Below are 20,076 nucleotides of genomic sequence, written 5' to 3' on the forward strand. Positions count from 1 at the left end.
GCCGCCGCCACAGGGAGGCGGAAGCAGGCGCGCGGGGCGGGGCCGGGGGACTTCTCACGTCTCTCGCGATAGCTGCCGCATAAAGCATTCTGGAACATGTAGTTCATCTTTGGAGTGGCCGCGGCTCCGGGGAAGTATGCGAAAAGTCGATGGCCTTTGGTCCGCGGGACTGAGAACAGACATTGCCAATAGGCTGGGGTTTGTTTTTCTTGGGGAAAGACCCCACGTATCAACTCAGTGGCCGGACTTGGTGGGGACGACACGGACTACATCTCCCATCAGGCCATGCGCACTATAACAAGCCTTCTCAAGTGGAACCGGAGCATTGTGGGATTGGATGAGTCTCAAGATGGACAACCGGGATGTTGCAGGTAACAGCCCCCGCCTCCCCTGAAGCGCTCGTCTGGGTCTGTGGGGCTACTCGTCGCCGTTTCGTCCTCCCATCGGGTCTGCCGCGGCCCACCGGCCCCTCGCCTCAGCCCCTAGGGCGTCCCGAAGCGGCGGTTTCTGCATCCTCCCCGTCTCCCGAGACTCCAGACCCAGTTGCTGCCCCCACCGCCGGGTTTGCTGTGGGCGCCTGGTATTCCGTAAAGGCTGCCACTGGGTTGGCCCTGCTCTCCCTTTCCCAAATAATCGCCGTCAGGACTGTTTAGAGCTCTGCTTCCCGAAACAGCAGCAACCTTGGGCTGTCCTGCGCCCCTCTGTACGTAGCAGCCGTGGTCTGGCCTGTGTCCGCTTTCTGAAAAAGCTGCTTTTTCGAACTGCTCTAGGACTCTCTGTACACACTTTCTCAGTCTTTTGAGCCCCCACTTTACCACAAGTCTTGCCCTTCCCTCTCTCCCAGCCCTAACCCCCCCCCCCCCCCCGCCCCCCCGACTGGGATGCATTCACCCATTCAGCAAATACTGTGTGCTAGGCACTATGCTAGGCGCTGGGGATGCAGTGGTAATCCAGAAACGGTCCTGCCTTCCTGAAGGTTATTTTCTACTGGGCCCAGACAATGCACCCAGAGGAAATATTTACAGACACGCAGGTTATAATGATGTGAGAGAATGGGGGTGGAGGCTGCTGATATTGGGTGGTGAAGGAAGGCCTTTTTGAGCAGAAGACATTTGAGATGAGAAGATGCCAGCTATAGGAAGGCCTGGAGGGCAGAGATTTCCACGCAGAGGGGTGGCAGCCAGTGCAGTCTTTGGGGTGTGATGGGCTTGTCATTTTGAAGAATGTCAAGGATGAAGTGGAAGTGAGGAGGGGAGTCTTTTCTGACAAGGCCCTGAAAATCAACTTTCAGATTTTGGATTTTATTCTGAGTCCCATGGGAAGCCTTTGAGGTGTCTTCTCCATCTCTACACTTCCCACTCTCATCTGAAGACACCATCATCCTCCAGGACACCATCCAAGCCTCCTTGTTGGTCTCCTTGCTGTCTCTGTGCACTCTACAATTAGTAGTCAGAATGATCTTTAAAATACTGTTTGTGAGCTTAATACTCCTCTGTTACTCCCCTAGAGCCCTTAAAGTAAAACCAAAATTCCTATCTTGCACCCCCACCTCCATTCCTTGCATTCCCCCACTCTGGCCACACTGGGCCCTGGCTGGTCCTTGCATATACCAGGCTTCTTTTTCCTTTGGTTTTTGCAACTGCTCCTTATTCTGCCCAGATAGCTCCTCATGTGGCTTTTCAGGAGGCTGGCTCTTTATCTTTCTGGTTTCAGCTTACATGTCTTTTCTTCTAACAGTTATTTTTTGGCTGCTTAACTGTATAGGTGCTCCTCTGTCATTCTTCCACCCCTTTTTTGGTTTCTAGCGAAGAGCTCTTATTACAATTTTACAGCTACTTTTTGGGTGTAAGTCTATTGCCTTCTTGGCCGAAGGTGAGACCCACATTGGCAGAGACCCCTTCTCTGGTTGAGCAGAACACCTGGTACATTAGCTCAGTAAATGTTCATGGAATAAATGAAGAAATAGAAATTTGAATGTCAGTTCGTGCAGGCAGCAGCAACTGGGCTGCTCCTGTAGGAGCCACTGGACATGTTTATGGTTGCTGATATGCTGATATGTATACACTAATAGGCTTTTTTCTCCTCAGGAAAGGCTAACCGGTGGTTTGGGGTTGCTCCTCCCAAGTCCGGAAAAATGAACATGAACATCCTTCACCAGGAAGAGCTTATTGCTCAGAAGAAACGTGAAATTGAAGCCAAAATGGAGCAGAAAGCCAAGCAGAATCAGGTGGTCATCAGCCCTCAGCCCCCACATCCTGGCGAGTAAGTGCCCCCCTGCAGCTGGGCTGGGGTCTTAGAGGGTCACTGCGGAGGGTTTTGTGTTCAAGAGCAGTCAGGGTATTCTTGCACCTGGCCACAACCTGATGATGCAAGGAGTGACACAGATGCCCTCAGGAGGCTCAGGTGGCAAGAGAGAAACGAGTGGTGTGTGGGAGCTGAGAGGATGGCCTGGCCGAATTCACCAGTTATTTACTCCTGACCAGCTGTGGGCTAGGGACCAAGGATGTAGCCCGGAACAAACCCCAGATTCCCATCTCTACCCTTATGGGGCTCACGGTCTACTAACAAAGGGGGTACCAGTTCTACCCCAGAGCTGCCAGTGCGTAACATGAGGCGGTGTGTTCCCTGGTGCAGTAGCCGCTGTGGGGGCCCAGCAGAGGCTCTGCGTTCTCAGAGCCAGCCCACTGAGGAAGCAGGGAAAGGCCTAACCAGCAGAAGGCAGGAAGGGAAGAGAGCCCTTGCATGTCAGGTGGCTCAAGCTGTTGCATCAAAGGCGTTTCAGAGTGAAGCAGGAGGTAGATCAGGCAGGGTTTCCTCCTGCCTGTCCTGAGAAATGCTCAGGACACCCAAGAGTTTTGAGCAGGGGTAGTGTGATTAGGATGACAAGAGCCCTTCTTCTGGAGTTTGAAGCATGGAATATGTTAAACCCTCTACAAAGCTGTCCCAGCTCTCACCTTTTCTAAGAATCTATGGCATGTCATTGAGGGCAGGACTTAGACTCTATTCTTATGGGAACCCAGAGCCTGGCATCTCCAAGGGACTTAAGAATGTGGGGACTGGAGGGGTGCCTGGGTGGCTCAGTCCATAAGTGTCTGCCTTCGGCTCAGGTCATAATCCCAGGGTCCTGGGATCGAGCCCCGCATTGGGCTCCCTGCTCCGCGGGAGGCCTGCTTCTCCCTCTCCCACTGCCCCTGCTTCTGTTCCCTCTCTCACCATGTCTTTGTCTGTCAAATAAATAAATAAAATCCTAAAAAAAAAAAAAAAAAGAATGTGGGGACTGGATATGGAGTGATCTGTCAGTCAGTGGGCTTGTAGGCTCTTGCCCTAGGGTTATGGAAGGACTTGAAAATGATGGGAAAGATCTATAGACATGCCTCCAAGTAGGTCTCCTGGAAGCAGCTGGACCCCAGCACCAGGATCAGGCAGTTGAAAGGGAGCATCAAGTGGGTGGGTGCATAATACAGGTAGCTTTGGAAATAAGGTTATTTTCTTAGTTGTAAAAGCATAGAACAAATGTTAGAATTTCTCACTGAGGAAATAAACATTCAGGTTGCCTCAGGGCAACCATTTTGCTATATTCTCCCTGTCTTTGCTTTGTTTCACAAAGCTGTGATCCATTTCATGTGCTACTTCCCCCTCAACTTTTTAAAAGGAAAGCTTTTCCCTGCATTGCAACTCTTTAGAACCATCGTAGTTTTTAAGTTTTATTCTTACTGAGATATAATTAATATGCCATAAAATTGATCTTTTAAACTATACAATTCAGTGATTTTTTGGTGTATTCACAATGTTATGCAACCATCACCAATATCTAGTTCTAGGACATTTGTATCATCCCAAAAGGAAACCCAGTACCCATTTCCGTTCACTCCCTATTTCCTCCTTCCCCAGCCCCTGGCAACCCCTAATGTACCGTCTTTTTTTTTTTTTAAGATTTTATTTATTTAAGAGAAAGAAAGTGAGAGAGCATGGGCGGAGGGGGAAGGGCGGAGGGAGAGGGAGAAGCAGACTCCCCACTGAGCAGGGAGCCCGATGTGGGGCTTGATCCTAGGACCCTGGGAGACACTTAACCAACTGAGCCACATAGGCATCCCCCTAACTTACCATCTTTGTGGATTAATCTATTCTAGATATTTTATATAACATTCGGCCTTTTGTGTTTGGCTTCTTTCACTGGACAGGATGCTTTCAAGGTTCATCACTTTTTAGCATGAGTAAGGACTTCATTCCTTTTCATGGCCAAATAATACTCTATTGTGTGGATGGACCATGTTTTGCTTATCTGTTCATCAAGAGCCAGAATTTTTAAAGGCTGCATAATATCCCTTACCATCTGTTAATGGGTGGTTTTCAAGTGGGATTCATTTGCTGCTTGCTGCTGCCCCGAGGTGTTTTTTCTTTCTTTCTTTTTTTTTTTTTTAAAGATTTTATTTATTTATTTGAAAGAGAGAGAATGAGAGAGAGCACATGAGAGGGGGGAGGGTCAGAGGGAGAAGCAGACTCCCTGCCGAGCAGGGAGCCCGATGCGGGACTCGATCCAGGGACTCCAGGATCATGACCTGAGCTGAAGGCAGTCGCTTAACCAACTGAGCCACCCAGGCGCCCCCCAAGGTGTTTTTTCTTGTCTTTCATTGTCCCCACCTTCTTTCCATCCCTCTTGAGGGAGATATTCATAGTATGAGGACAAGACCAGGGTCAGCAGAACCTTCTCTCTTGTATGGGGAAAAGAAAAACAAAACTTTACAGGGGCACCTGGGTAGCGCAGTCAGTTGAGCATCCAACTCTTGGTTTTGGCTCAGGTCGTGTGTGATCTCAGGGTCATGGGATTGAGCCCCACGTTGGGCTCCAGGCTTGGCACGGAGTCACTTGAGACAGTCTCCCTCTCCTGCCCCTCCCTGCTGTGCTCTCTTTCTCTAGCTCTAAAAAATAAATGAATCTTAAAAAAAAAAAAAAACCCTCAACTTTACATATATGTGGTAGACTTGATGGAAACTAAAGGAGAGGAAAACGAGGCAAAATCAAAATCATAACCCTGCAAAAAGATTTTATTTATGAGAGAGAGAGCATGAGCAGGGGGGAGGGGCAGAGGGAGAAGCAGACTCGCTGCCGAGCAGGGGGCCTGATGTGAGCCGAAGGCAGATGCTTAACTGACTGAGTCACCCAGACACCCCTTGATGGTTATTCCTTTTTTTTTTTAAGATTTTATTTATTTATTTGACAGAGAGAGACACAGAGAGGGAACACAAGCAGGGGGAGTGGGAGAGGGAGAAGCAGGCTTCCTGCTGAGCAGAGAGCCTGCCTTGGGGCTCAGTCCCAGGACCCCGGGGTCATGACCTGAGCAGAAGGCAGCTGCTTAACTGACTGAGCCACCCAGGCGCCCCTAACAATTTTATTTATTTATTTATGTATGTATGTTTGTATGTATTTGAGAGAGAGAGAGAGAGAAACAGCATGAGAGGGGATAGGGTCAGAGGGAGAAGCAGGCTCCCTGCTGAGCCGGGAGCCCGATGTGGGACTCGATCTCAGGACTCCGGGATCATGACCTGAGCCGAAGGCAGTTGCCCAACCAACTGAGCCACCCAGGCGCCCGCCCCTAACAATTTTTAATTCAAATATTTTTTGACATAAATAGGGCCATACTGTAGTTGTTGTTTGGTTTTCTTTGGGGAAGGGGGCCTGGGGGGGGGGTAGAGGGAGGGGGGAGGGAGAGAGAGAATCTTAAGCAGGCTCCATGCTCAGTGCTGAGCCCGATGCTGGGCTCAATCTCACAGCCCTGAGATCATGACCTGAGCAGAAATTAAGAGTTGGATGCTTAACCATCCTTGTAGTTGTTTTACATCCTGCTTTTGTTTTGTTTTGTTTTTCATTTAATATTGTACTTTATTGCTTTATCTCTAAAATTTTAAGTATTCAGGGCTGCTCCATCTGCCCTATGGAAGTCCTGTGATTTATTGAACTAGTGCTATTTGTTGATTAAGTTGTTTCCATTTTTAGTTCATTACAACAGATTTTTAGAAGAATAAGACTTTTTAGAATTTTAGAATTTTTAGAAGAATAAAACTTAATTTTTTTTTTAAAGACTTTATTTATTTATTTGAGAGAGAGAGAATGAGAGAGAACACATGAGAGGGGGGAGGGTCAGAGGGAGAAGCAGACTTCCCGCCGAGCAGGGAGCCCGATGTGGGACTCGATCCAGGGACTCCAGGATCATGACCTGAGCTGAAGGCAGTCGCCTAACCAACCGAGCCACCCAGGCGCCCGGAATAAAACTTAATTTTAATAGAAAAAGGCTAGGCCTGTGGGCTCCCTGAGCCTTTACCAATTATTGGATGTGTGAGTATAACAGTGACTGATGATAATTATATTATAATGGTATATATAGTATAGAGTAATTATATATAATATATATTATATATGAATAGGTTATGTATTATGTATAAATACATATAAATATATAGTAGTTGTAACAACTAATAACAAAAATTGGAGTGTTGTGTGGCCTTGAAAGCAGTATATATTAGGAATTTCTGAGGTTTGGGGCAGGATGGTATGTTATAGTAGAAAATGGAAGAAGTAGGATATATACTATGATCGTAGCCTTATTTCCTTCTGTTTCTAAGTTAGGGGACAACTCAAAGAGTTAGTAGTGGCTGTTCTGAGGGGAAGAGACTCTTGGATGTTTCCCTTTGCTTTCTATTTTTCTACGTTCCCGTTTGCACCATAATAAACCTCTGTTGCTTTTATGATCAGGAAAAATGAATTTGAATTAAACATTTGGGCTCCTGGGTTTGCTTTGGTGCTGACTTGTTGAAATTAGATGTTTAAACATACGTTTTGCAAACAAAAGAGAGTGTAAAAATAAGAAGAAGAATATAAAATTCCCCTGTAATTCTTCCACCAAGAGATCGCTTTCGGTATTTTGCCGTGCACCTGTGATACCCACAGAAGTGCTGACTGGCTCAGGTCCGGAACTGCAGTCACATGTGGGTATAGACACAGGCCCTGCCTTGGAAATCTCTGATATCCAGCTGAGAAGACAGACATGGGAGCCAGGAACAGCGCAGATAATTAGTTAACAAGCATGCAGGTGCTGTGCAGGAGGAGCAGGTGCTTCTGAGCTGTCTTGTTGTAGATACTGTTTGAACCTGGAGGGTCGATATATAGGTAGCGATAACATCAATACAGACAGTATTGCTTTGACTAGAACAAGATTATTCCATATTACTACGAAGGCCACTCTGTGTACTCAAGAGTCCCCAGACATCTTTGGGGCAGGGTTTTGGGGCCCATTAGGTGAGAACGTGGGGTGGGTGTGGGGCTGAGACGGGTAAGGCAGGCCCCTGCCCCTCCTCTTGTGGCTCACCCTCTCTGTCCTCTGTCTCGGGTCTAGAATTGCGAATGCACAGAACTCTTCAGTTTCCAACAAGTTTGCTAATGACGGCAGCTTCTTGCAGCAGTTTCTGAAGTTGCAGAAGGCGCAGACCAGCACAGGTGAGTGCTGTCACCCGCTTCCTGAGTCTCCCTCTGCTGGGGCTCACCCTGCTGGCTCTCTCCTCCGGGAGTCGCTGGGCGTCACAGAAATAGCAGGTCCTGCCTCAGACTTACTTCTCTCCTCCCACATTGATTGGGATGAATTCTGTTCGTCCCTACAGTAAATGGTCAGGGAGAGCACAGACCTAGCCTTCAAGGTGCTTACCCCATAGGAGCAGAGACAGATAAGCCAGGTTTCAGTCCAGGGGTTAGGGGCCTGACTAAACATGCCCCGGGTGTTGGGGAATGTCATGGAAAAGATATGCCCTCCAGTTGACCGGTGAGCTGGACACTGGCTGGCACTTAGAGGCCCCTTGCCCCCTCCCCTGTGCTTGAAATGCGGGTTCCCCTTGTCTTTCCAGAAGCTACTCCAAGCACATAGCTTTGAGATAGTGATGTGGTATTGAGAACATCTGTGAGTATATGTGACTGAATCCACTTAAGGTCTCCATAAACTTTTAAGATTTGGTGGGTGGGTGCGGGGATCCATTCATTTTGCTGCTGCCCAAGACAAGCCTCATATGTAAGTTCCTTTTGCTTATTACAGCTGCTTACCAACCTGGAGTGGCCTGCCTTTTTCTGTGGTCTCTCCCTGCTCTCTGAGTATAGAGGCCAGGTTCAGATTATACCAGGGAAGCTCCCCGGAGGGTTACAAACCAACACTAGGGCTGTGGGACCACAGCGTGGGTTAGAGCAGCAACTTAGGTTTGAGGGATGGGACCCCATCCATAGGTGGGAGGGCCACCTGGCCCATAGGAGCTCCATGATTATAGGGAGTCCACTCATATCTATGGTTGTGTAGTTTACCAATCAGCTTAATTTTTTTTTAATTTTATTTTTATTTCAGAGAGCGCGCACGAGTAGGGGGGAGGGGGAGAGGGAGCTGAGGGAGGGGCTGAGCAGGGAGCCCGATGTGGGGCTCGGTCCCAGGACCCTGAGATCATGACCTGAGCCGAAGGCAGATGCTTAACTGACTGAGCCACCCAGGCGCCCCAGCTTAATTTTTTTTCTTTCTTTTTTTTTTTTTTTTTTAAAGACTTTCCCCCAGCAATTTCTTTTTTTTTTTTTTTTTTTAAAGATTTTATTCATTTATTTCAGAGAGAGAGAATGAGAGAGAGCACATGAGAGGGGGGAGGGTCAGAGGGAGAAGCAGACCCCCCGCCGAGCAGGGAGCCTGATGCGGGACTCGATCCAGGGACTCCAGGATCATGACCTGAGCCGAAGGCAGTCGCTTAACCGACTGAGCCACCCAGGCGCCCCTAATTTTGTTTTTTAAAAAAGATTCAGAGCCACCTGGGTGGCTTAGTCGTTAAGTGTCTGTCTTTGGCTCAGGTCATGATCCCAGGGTCCTTGGATTGAACCCCCTAGCCGGCTCCCTGCTCAGCAGGGAGCCTCCTTCTCCCTTGGCCCCTCTCCCTGCTTGTGCTGTCTCTCTCTCTCTGTCAAATAAATAAAATCTTTTAAAAAAAAAAAAAAAGTCGGATAATTAACTGAACCACCTAGGCGCCCCTCAGTCAGCTTACTTTTAATGTAAGAAAGTTGCTTGCAAAACAGCTGACCTTCAGTCTTTGTCAGTCTTTCTAGGAAACAGCTAAGACCAAATTCACTCACAGAGAGGGAGGAAGGACTGTATCAGCCCTTCACTGCAAGACCTTAGGCCAGGAGCTGTGTTTGAAAAGCCCGAGTAGGCTGTCTCCAGCTTGCCACCGACAGTCAGAGGGAATTGTTATAAGCCAGGTGTGGGGATTCAGGCCTTATCCAGAAGAGCTGGCACATCCCTGGGCTTTGGGCACAAATGTTAGGGAGTCTTCTGCTAGAGCTGCTGCCTGCAGAGCCCAGCCTTTCTTCTCCAGGCTGGGTGACCGTGACAAATCATTCCTCTCTGAGCCTTAGTGACCTCTTCTATAAAACGAGGATGGTGTCCTCTCTGAGTGCCCACTCCCTGCCAGTCACCATGCTGGAAGCCAAGGGCTCAGCCCTACTTAATGCACTCACGCATCCATGTTAGGTGAGAAGATGGGGAAGTGTGCATCTCAGACCTTGAGCATGGGTGTCTTTCTTTCTATCCCAAGATGCCCCACCTAGCACACCCAGTGCCCCCACTCGAGTACTCCCCCGCCCCGGGAAGAGGCCCCCTCTCATCAGCAGCCCACCAGGCCAGATGAAGAACTATGTGCATGCCAAGCAGCTACCCGTGGCCAGCCGCCCAAGTGTCTTCCAGTCTCCTGATGAGGATGAGGAGGAAGACTACGAGCAGTGGCTGGAGATCAAAGGTAGGGTGCGGGAGCTGCCACCTTCCTTTGACCACTGCCCCTCCAGCTCCATGGGTGGGACCCATGGTCAGCAGGGAAAGTGTGGCTAGTGGTGGGAGGCCGCTAGCCCTCCAGGCTGAGCCAGGGGCCAGCGTGGGACCCTCCAGGGTTGGGGGGAGTGAAGAAAGGGTGTTGGGGAACAGTGAAAGGGAAGTGTGGAGGGCTATAGACTGTGGACTTTGACCTGGGAGCCGTGGGAAGCATCCTCTGCCCGTGTGGGTTGGTCTCCAGCCAGGGCAGGGGTATTCTCGGAGGAGCATATTCACTTGTGTCTCTCCTTGTCCCAGCATGAGAGAAGGAGCTTCCATGGCTCCCCTGTCTGGGTGCACACTCTCTGAGCCCTCTGAGAACCAGAAGTGCCTCTTCCCATTGCGGGTTATTGTCCCCACCAGTTTGGGCCAGAGGTCCAGGCCCACAGGTTGGAGGGCATGCTTTCCTGCCCAGGGGAAGAACGGTCATTTTTCTTGGAGAGTCAGCCCAGGCCCTGTCGTATAGGAGGGTGGGGGTGGCAGTGGCAGCACCCCCACTGTGGCTAACTCCGTCTGCATTCAGAACGAGGCCTCAGTGCCTCCTGAGCCATGTGGAGGCCTGGGCCACCTCTGCCCCAGACAGGCTGACGCAGTCCTATCACCCTGATGGTGAGGACGGATTGAAATAACCATATAGTTACGCTGTGACAGCCTTCACACTTGTTACTCTCAATGAGGGGGCCAGCTTATGGCCATGCATCTGAGCAGATCAATGGCCAACCTCTGTCAGGATGGAGCCAGGGAAGGGGCTGTTTCCTGAGGCATCACGGCAGCTCTGACAGTACCCTGCTGAGAAGTGATGCTTTACAGGGGGCAGTGAGTGTCTCAAGGGCATTGAGGCCTCTTACGGCCTGCTGTTGACATGGCCTCAGAAAAGCACCTGTGTTGGTAAATGTCAAACAGGTCAGAGTCATTGCCAGGCACTCAGGAAGAGCGTAAGGCTAGGGGGAAAGGTGGCTACAGAAAGTTCCTGGGACCTCTTGAGGGTCCTCCTCAGGCCACAGGTCCCTGACCTCCCATCCCCCAGCTTCCTGGCAGCCAAGGCAAAAAGGGGAATAAGTTTGGCTGCAGGTTCAGTGTCTAGCCCTATTGCTGAGAGCAGTGAACATTCCTAGGCAGTGGCAGGGAGAAATTTCTCCTGGGAGTTGTCATAAAAGGGACATGAGCTGTAAATTGGCCAACAGATGCCTCAGGAACGGGCCAGCAATAAAATACAAAAGGAAGTTCCATGCGGATCAAAGGGGAGGCTAATACAAATACAAAAAGAACATTTCTATAGCTCTGTTCACTGTAAAGGCCCTGAGGTAATGATTAAGCCTGTTGCGGTGAGCGCCCCTGGCGTGGTCTGGAGACACATTTTCTCCCTCATGGACACCAGGACTTCTTGGAGAAATGGCTGGCTCTAGGTCTGGTCAGGAAGTGTATGAGATGATCCTGGAGCACCCTGTCCCAGCAGATAGCGAGGAGGCCATCAGAGACTCCTGAAGAGGCTCTACCAGCTGCAGAGGGGACAATTGAGCTTCTGTGATGACATTAATTGCAATGGATTGAAACCCACCTGATATGTTTAAAATGGATTGAAACTCACTCGATGTGTTTAAGTCAGAGTTTGTAATGACACTTTAAAAGGAATTTGTCGTCTTGGAAGGTGACAGGAAACCAATTTGTTAAACTGAACCCTGGTAAATAAAAGGAATTAAGCATTTCAGAAAAAAGGGGAGACTGGTTATGTTTTCTGACATCTCCCTCCGAGCCTGGGATCGGCTTGGTCTCCCAGAGGCTCCCACACTTCCCTCCCGCCCAGTGTGTCTCACGAAGACTGTTTAGACTGCCTTCCCCCTCGTCACAGTGCTTTGTGCTTGGACTCAGGACACCCGACAACCTCCCGCATTTCACCCTCTTCTCCCCCACCCCTCTGTCGTTGTGGTCCATAGAGAGAGTGTGCCTGTTGACTGTGGGGTGTGTGAGTTGAACCCCAGTACTGACAGCCTCCTTAAAGTTTCACCCCCAGAGGGAGCCGAGACTCGGAAAGTGATAGAGAAATTGGCCCGCTTTGTGGCAGAAGGAGGCCCCGAGTTAGAAAAAGTAGCTATGGAGAACTACAAGGATAACCCGGCGTTCTCGTAAGTATTTCTGGGAGGGGAAGGCCACCACTGCTTAATGTTCTTGTCACACAGTAGTACGTGCGTTCTTGTAAAACCCTACTGGTTACTGAGGCTGGTCGGGGTTGGGTGCTTGTTCATGTGGGCCAGACCACTGGTCCGAGTTTCCAAGTGCTTTCTTTTATTTATTTGTTTGTTTGTTTGTTTGAGAGAGAATGAGAGACAGAGAGCACGAGAGGGGGGAGGGTCAGAGGGAGAAGCAGACTCCCCGCCGAGCAGGGAGCCCGATGCGGGACTCGATCCAGGGGCTCCAGGATCGTGACCTGAGCGGAAGGCAGATGCTTAACCGACTGAGCCACTCAGGCACCTCTAAAAATAGAATCATTTTTTTTTTAAGATTTTATTTATTTGCGAGAGAGACAATGAGAGACAGAGAGCACGAGAGGGGGGAGGGTCAGAGGGAGAAGCAGACTCCCCGCCGAGCAGGGAGCCCGATGCGGGACTCGATCCCGGGGCTCCAGGATCGTGACCTGAGCCGAAGGCAGTCGCTTAGCCGACTGAGCCACCCAGGCGCCCCCCAAGTGCTTTCTAACTCACACCAGAGGTCGCAGGAGCTCCGGTGTGGTGCAGAGGCTTAATCTTGGGCCTCATCAAGGTGTCTCTGCTCACCAGCTTGCTTTTGTTTTGTTTTTGTTTTTAATGTTTTTAAGATTTTCTTAATTTGAGAGAGAGAGCGTGCGCACAAGTGGGCAGAGGGGCAGAAAGAGTGGGAGAAAGAGCCTGACGTGGGGCTTAATCCCAGAACCCTGGGATCATGACCTGAGCTGAAGGCAGATGCTTAACCGACTGAGCCACCCAGGCGCCCCACCAGCTTGCTTTTGCACAACGTTCTTCAGAAGCTGCTTGGGTCAGCCCATCCCCACTGCTCACCCTCCTGTCTATTTTGCAAAACTTCTCTCCAGGTTTTTGCATGATAAGAATAGCAGGGAATTCCTCTACTACAGAAAGAAGGTGGCTGAGATAAGAAAGGAGGCACAGAAGTTGCAGGCATCCTCTCAGAAAGGTAAGTGGGTGGAGGGGGTGGGAGGTTCTGGGGAGGTGTGTGGACAAACCACATCCCATGTGGAACCGGGGTTCTGGGAGGCTCTGGTGCATGGGGTGGTGCCTAGGGCCCAGGTCTGTGCCCTGTCAGGCAGCCAGGGTCACACTGGGAACAGCATTGCCCCTCTTCACCAGTGGTCTGAGGTGAGGGAGAGTCTGAGGGCGAAGGTCAAGGTCATTGTTATGTTCAAGAGTGTTGCTCTGTGCGTGTATATGGAGTGGAGGAGGGAGCGCTTGTCTGTTGGTCCTTAGTTATTTAAATAAGTGTTAATGAGCTGTTGCTGCCTGTCTGGCACTGAGAGCCTAAAGACAAATGTGCCTGACCCTTGGGGAGGGGGATAGAGGACAGAAGGGATCAGCTGGTGAACTCCTGATGGGATGAGTATCAGGGGAGGGGGAGATGCTAGCTGGTCTCCAGCCATCATGAAGTAAAATCCCAGCCAGATTATAGTGGGTGGCAGGGGCATCGATGTTTAGGCCAAACACAGGCCACAGAGGTCGGTGTGTTTTGTCTGTCTCCTGCCGCCCTGTGCCCTGACCTTCTCCCCAGGAGAGGAGGGCCAGGCCCACTTCCGTGTGTGACCTGGATGGGCAGCCCCTGGCAGAAAGACTGAGGTGGGGCTCCCATCTCCCCTCCAGCCTGGATCCAGACCTTCTCTCACATTCTGTTCTATGATCTGTGGGGCGGGAAGGGGCAGGGTGCAGGGTGGGGGCAGGGTCTCAAGATATATTGTAATATTAACTCTGGTATTTGGTCCCAGTGCAGTAATCTGATTCCCATTTGCCTGTTTTTCTTTGCATTGTTCCTAAAATAAACCCCTCTTGTTACCCATGGGGTTCTTAGCAGGAATTAGGCTGTTGGGTGTGGTGAGTTGAGCTCAGTACTGACAGCCTGCTTAAAGTTTCACCCCCAGAGGACGAAGAGGCCAAGAACCTTGCAGAAAAGTTGGCCAGGTTCATAGCGGACGGGGGTCCAGAAGTGGAAACCATCGCTCTTCAGAACAACCGCGAGAACCAGGCATTCAGGTAAGAGGGGAACTAAACGGGGAGATGACCCCACACACACCCTGATCGCAGCACCACCACCCCCTGCCCCCAGTGGGCTCAACATATCAGAGTCCCACAATCAGAATGTGGCAGGGTTGGGCCCAGGAGCTCTGACCCCCAAGCCCAGCTCTGCCACCCCATGGGCAACTACTTGTTGGAGCCTAAATCATCTCTGAGGCAGGCATGCGGGGACCCTTCGGGTGTTCTGTTTTGGGTTTTTTTGTGTGTTTTTTTAAAGATTTTATTTATTGGACACAGACACAGTGAGAGAGGGAACACAAGCAGGGGGAGTGGGAGAGGGAGAAGCAGGCTTCCCGCGGAGCAGGGAGCCCGATGCGGGGCTCAATCCCAGGACCCTGGGATCATGACCTGAGCCGAAGGCAGACGCTTAATGACTGAGCCACCCAGGCACCCCGGGGTGTCCTGTTTTCAACGGGCCTCATGAAGAAAGTCTCTAGTGCCCCCTGGCTCCCTTTCTAACAGAGATGGCAGCCCTAGGCTAGGAGCAGGCCAGGCTCTTGGGCAGAAACTCCCAGAAGTGTTGTTCACTTTGTGCTTTTGTAGGGTCAGACCTATTCAGTGGGGGAATGGCAGGAAAGTGGGAATGTGGTACCTTAGGCTCTGTGAAGTGGGAACCCTCAGCCTGTACACAGGTTCCACAGAGGGCTTGGGACAAACAGCCTGGCTTCCCTGCTGTCTCCAGCCATGCAGCTACATCCCAGTCCCTCAGGCTGGGTCTGTGTTTACCTTTTCACAAGTTGGGTGGGTTCAGCACCTCCTCTTTGCTAGGGGGAGGTTATTGGGGGGCAGGGTGTTGGAGTGGGGGCTGGGCAGTCACTGCTGCTGGGTAGGGACCAGCAGGGGCTATGAGATGGATACTGAAGTTGATGTGGGGATGATGCACCCGTGAGGATGTTTTTGGCCATGAATAACACAAATTCCGACTCAGAAAGCGAGGAGATGTGATGGCATGTGTAACAAGACGTCCAGGAGCAGCAGTCTGGGCTAGTTGAGTCAGTGGCTATAGATGCCATTGGGCACTCAAGACGAAGGAAGCAGGAGTGAAGCAGCAGAGATCCGAGTGCCACGCCAATGTGGCTGGCGTGCAGGGCGAGTGTCAGCATGCAGTGTCCCTGGGCCTTGGAGCCAGGCAGGGCCAGGTCCCAGAGGGCAGGTGTTCACTGACAGCCTTTGGAGGGTCCACATAGAGAGTGACAGGGTAAAGTGTGCTTCCAAGGTCACTGGCCACAGTTGTAAGGGGGGATAGGCACACCAGGTCAAAGCAGACAGGCAGAGGAGAAACATGGCGGAGGGGCAGTGCTGATAAAACCGTGGGGACTAGGGGAGGGAGGGCCGAGGCTCAGTGACTCGGTGGACGAGGGCAGGGAGACGGCTGCTGGGGAGTTCAGGGATCTGTGTATGTGGTACCTGGGCAGCCAGGAGCCCTCATGGGGGCCATGGGGTGTTTGGGTCCAGAGTTCAAGAGAGGGGTCTGCCTGGTCTAGAGATCCACCTGAGATCTCCTCACAACATCGTGATGCCGGCCACCACTCTGCACCACCCAAATCAGCATTGACTTAATATTTTACTTTAAGTCACTGCATTTTTTTTTTTTAACTCCATTTACCTAAGTAAGTTTATTTAAGGACCTTTAATTTGCCGTCACTCGTCGTAAGTAGAACTGACTATGAAAAGATCTATGGTAGGTAAAGCGGGCAAGGTTATAGATTTCTGTCAAAGCTGTGAGCCCAGCCTGCTCTCCTGGGTCAGGGAGGTCCAGGGCCCAGCAGCACTGGCCGAGCCTTCCCCCTGGGGTCAGGACTAAGAGACGCTCTTGGCATAGGCAGCTCTGGGTCCTCTGTGGGGCTTCACTGGTGGTTGCCCAGCTTGTTGGGTGTTACTGTGATGAGGCCAGAGGGAAGAAGGGGTGCCAGGGTAAAGGCAGAGCCTGGGGTCCCTGGTGGGGAAGTGGCTAAAGGTGAGCAGCATGATCTGTTTAATCTCCGCATGGAGACAGGTGTGAGGCAGTTTTTCTCACCGTCCAAATGTAATAGGAACTGCTCGTGTGTTTGCCTCTCTTGGCCCTTTCCTGCCCTCCTGATTCCTCACATGGGCCGGGCACACCCCAGTGGCTCTGTGTTTTGGGAAACAATCTGTAACAATGGCTTATCTATAAAGAAACTGGAAACACCCATTCCTTTGACTGGTCATCCCACTTCTGTGATGCCATCCCCAGAAATGTTAAATACAGCATCATCCGTAATCTTGAAAAATGAGTCACAAATTGAACGTCCAGCCTCAGTGGGCTAAATTCTTTTTTTTTTTTTTTAAAGATTTTATTTATTTATTTATTTGAGAGAGAGAGAGAGAGAGCACACGCGCACAAGCAGGGTGAGAGGCAGAGGGAGAGGGAGAAGCAGGCCCCCTGCTCAGCAGGGAGCCCAATGTGGGACCCGATCCCAGGACTCTGGGATCATGACCCGAGCCGAAGGCAGACGCTTAACGACTGAGCCACCCAGGCGTCCCTCAGTGGGCTAAATTCTTAATAACTGCATCTCCTCAGTGGGATTGCGGCCATCAGATCAGTTAGGTGAAGGTGTAGCACAAGCACAGCATCCACCATGAGCCACATAGCACTTGAACCTGTCACCCGGGTGAGCCACGTTGTTCTTTTCAAGCCCTGTTGCTGGCCTCTTACAGGGGACGAAACTGAGGCAGAGATCAGCGGGAGGAGGTGCCTTCACCACCATACTCCATGCCATTTTAACAGGAAAGTCTTATGTTGTCAAGTTAAAAAATCTTTTAAATCAGAATATAGAAACCAGATAGCCTTAAATTCGTATTCGACCCTTCCTGGTTGCCAAGCGTCTTTTTTCACATCCAGCCAACTTTTCCCTTCCCTCTTAGAAAATTTTTTTGCTTTTGTCTCTTAACTTTTTTTTTTTAAGATTTTATTTATTTATTTGAGAGAGGGAGAGAGAGAGCAAGAGCCGGTGGAGAGGCAGAGGGAGAGGCAGACTTCCCCGCTGAGCAGGGAGCCCGATGCGGGGCTCGATCCCAGGACCCTGGGATCATGACCTGAGCCAAAGGCAGACCCTTAACCAACTGAGCCACCCCGGCTCCCCTCTCTCAACTTTTTTTTTTTTTTTTTTTTAATAATATTTATTTATTTGACAGAGAGAGAGCACAGGCCGGCGGAGTAGCAGGAAGAGGGAGAAGCAGACTCCCTGCTGAACAGGGAGCCTGATGTGGGGCTCAATCCCAGGACCTGAAGATCATGACCTGAGCCGAAGGCAGTCGCTTAACCAACTGAGCTACCCAGGCACCCCTCTCTTAACTTTTTTTAAGATGTCATTTTTGTTTAGGGCAGTTTTAGGTTCACACAAAATTGAAGGGAAGGTACAGAGATTTCTCACATGCCCCTGCCTCTACACATGCACAGCCTCCCCTATTATCAACATTCCCCACTAGAGTAGTACAGTTGATGAAGCTACTTTGATATTTCATAATCCCCCAGACTCCACAGTTAACTTTAGGGTTCACTCTTGGCGTTGTACCTTCTGTGAGTTTGGGCAAATATACAATGACATGTATCCATCATTATGGCGTCATATAAAGTATTCTTGTTGCCCTAAAATCACCCATATTCCACATATTCATCCCTTCTTCCTTCCCAACTCCTGGCAACCACTGATCTTTTTACCGATTCCATGGTTTGCCTTTTCCAAAATGTTACATAATTGGAGTCATATAGTATGTAGTCTTTTCAGATTGGCTTCTTTGGCTTGGGTTTAAGACTGATTCTTCCATGCCTTTATATGGCTTGACAGTTCATTTCTTTTTAGCACTGAATAATATTCCATTGTCTGGATGTCCCACAGTTTATTCATTTAGCTACAGCAGAACATCTTGGTTGCTTCCAAATTTTGGCGATTGTGAAGGAAACTGCTATAAACATCTGTGTGCAGGGTTTTGTAGGGACATAAGTTTTCAACTCTTGAGTAAATACCAAGAAACGTGATTGTTGGATCACATGGTACGTTTAGTTTTGTGAGAAACTGCCAAACTGTCTTCCAAAGTGGCTGTATCATTTGCATTTCCCTCTGCAGTGAGTGAGAGTTCCTGTTGCTCCACCTGCTCGCCAACATTTGATGTTCTCAGTGTTCTGGATTTTGGCCATTCTAATACATGTGTAGTAGTATCTCAGTGTTGTTTTAATTTCCATTTTCTTGATGACATATGTTGTGGAACATCTTTCTATATGCTTATTTGCCATCTGTGTATCATCGGCTCGTTTTTTAATTGGGTTATTTTCTTATTGTTGAGTTTTAAGAGTTCTTTGTATATTTTGGATCATAGTCCTTTTATCAAATGTGTCTTTTGCAAATATTATCTCCCAGTTAGTGGTGTATCTTCTCTTGATAGTGTGGCTTTTGCACAGTAGAAGTTTTCAATTTTAGGGGTACCTAGGTGGTTCAGTCGGTTGAGCATCTGCCTTCGGCTCAGATCATGATCCTGGAGTCCTCCAAATCGGGCTCTCTGCTTAGCGGGGAGCCTGCTTCTCCCTGTCCCTCTGCCTGTCACACCACCTGTTTGTGCTCTCTCAAATAAATAAATCTTTAAAAGAAATAAATTTTAATGAAGTCCAGCTTATCAGTGGCTTTCATGATTGTGCCTTGAGTCTCTCTAAAAAGTCATCACCATCCATGAAGTCATCTAGATTTTCTCCTGTGTTATCTTCTAGGAGCCTTATAGCCTTGCATTTTACATTTAAATCTATGATCCATTTTTAGTTAATTTTTGTGAAGGGTGTGAGGTCTGTGTCTAGATTCTTTTTTTTTTTTTTTTTTTTTTTGCATGTGGATGTCCAGTCCCCCAGTACCATTTGTTGAAAAGAATGTCTTTGCTCCTTTGTCAGTGATCAGTTGACCATGTTTAAATGGGTTTATTTCTGGGCCCTTTGTTCTATTGATCCGTTTGTCTATTCTTTCACTAATACCGCACTGCCTTGATACTGTAGCTTACAGTAAGCCTTGAAATCTGGTCATGTCAGTCTTCCAACTTTGTTCTTGTTCAATATTGTGTTGGCTATTAATGGGTCTTTTGTGCCTGTATAAGCTTTAGAATCAGTCAATATCCACAAAGTAACTTGGGATTTTGACTCAGATGGCACTGAATCTGTAAATCAAGTTGGAAAGAAGCAACATCTTGACAATATTGAGTTTTCCTATCTATAATCAAGGAATATCTCTCCAGTTATTTAGTTCTTTGAATGCATTCATCAGAGTTGTGTAGTTTTCCTTACATAGAATCTGTTCATATTTTGTAGACTTATAGCTAAATACTACATTTTTTTTGTGTACTAATGTAAATGGTATTTTTTTTTTTTTTTTTAAAGATTTTATTTATTTATTTGAGAGAGAGAATGAGAGAGAGAGAGCAGATGAGAGGGGGGAGGGTCAGAGGAAGAAGCAGACCCCCTGCCGAGCAAGGAGCCCGATATGGGACTCGATCCCAGGACTCCAGGATCATGACCCGAGCCGAAGGCAGTCGCTTAAACGACTGAGCCACCCAGGCGCCCAATGGTATTGTGTTTTTAATTTCAAATCCACTTGTTCATTCCTGGAATATAGGAAAGCAGGTGACTTTTGTATATTAACCTTGTATCTTGTAGCCTTGTTACAATCACGTATTAGTTCCAGGAGTTTTTTAATCAGTTTTTTCCTGTATAGATGATCATGTTATTTGTGAGCAGAGACAGTTTTATTTCTTCTTTCTGAGTATACTTGCTCTTACCTTTTCTTATTGCATTAGCTAAGACTTCTAGTACAGTGTTGAAACTCACTGGTGAGGTGGGATATTCTGGCCTTGTTTCCATTCTTAGTGGGAAAACTTCCGGTTTTCTCACTATTAAGTATGATGTAAGCTGTAGGATTTTTTGTAGATACTCTTTTT

General features: G+C 49.0%; 1 protein-coding gene across 2 annotated transcripts in view; it reads left to right on the forward strand.

The window, feature by feature from the left end:
- The first annotated feature begins 330 nt into the window (after positions 1 to 330).
- SUGP1 (SURP and G-patch domain containing 1) overlaps positions 331 to 20,076 on the forward strand; it is a 32,793-nt gene continuing 13,047 nt past the window's right edge. Inside the window, exons 1-7 of one of the 2 annotated variants that reach the window (XM_021683078.1) lie at positions 331 to 371; positions 2,088 to 2,262; positions 7,391 to 7,491; positions 9,603 to 9,803; positions 11,871 to 11,994; positions 12,978 to 13,036; positions 13,977 to 14,100. In XM_021683078.1, the coding sequence (XP_021538753.1) occupies positions 338 to 371; positions 2,088 to 2,262; positions 7,391 to 7,491; positions 9,603 to 9,803; positions 11,871 to 11,994; positions 12,978 to 13,036; positions 13,977 to 14,100 (818 nt within the window). In that variant the 5' untranslated portion in view covers positions 331 to 337. Of the gene's footprint in view, positions 372 to 2,087; positions 2,263 to 7,390; positions 7,492 to 9,602; positions 9,804 to 11,870; positions 11,995 to 12,935; positions 13,037 to 13,976; positions 14,101 to 20,076 lie in introns of both variants that reach the window. The other variant, XM_021683077.1, reaches the window with a different exon arrangement.

Source organism: Neomonachus schauinslandi, chromosome 1 (genome assembly GCF_002201575.2).
Source record: "Neomonachus schauinslandi chromosome 1, ASM220157v2, whole genome shotgun sequence".
Classification (NCBI taxonomy): Eukaryota; Metazoa; Chordata; class Mammalia; order Carnivora; family Phocidae; genus Neomonachus; species Neomonachus schauinslandi.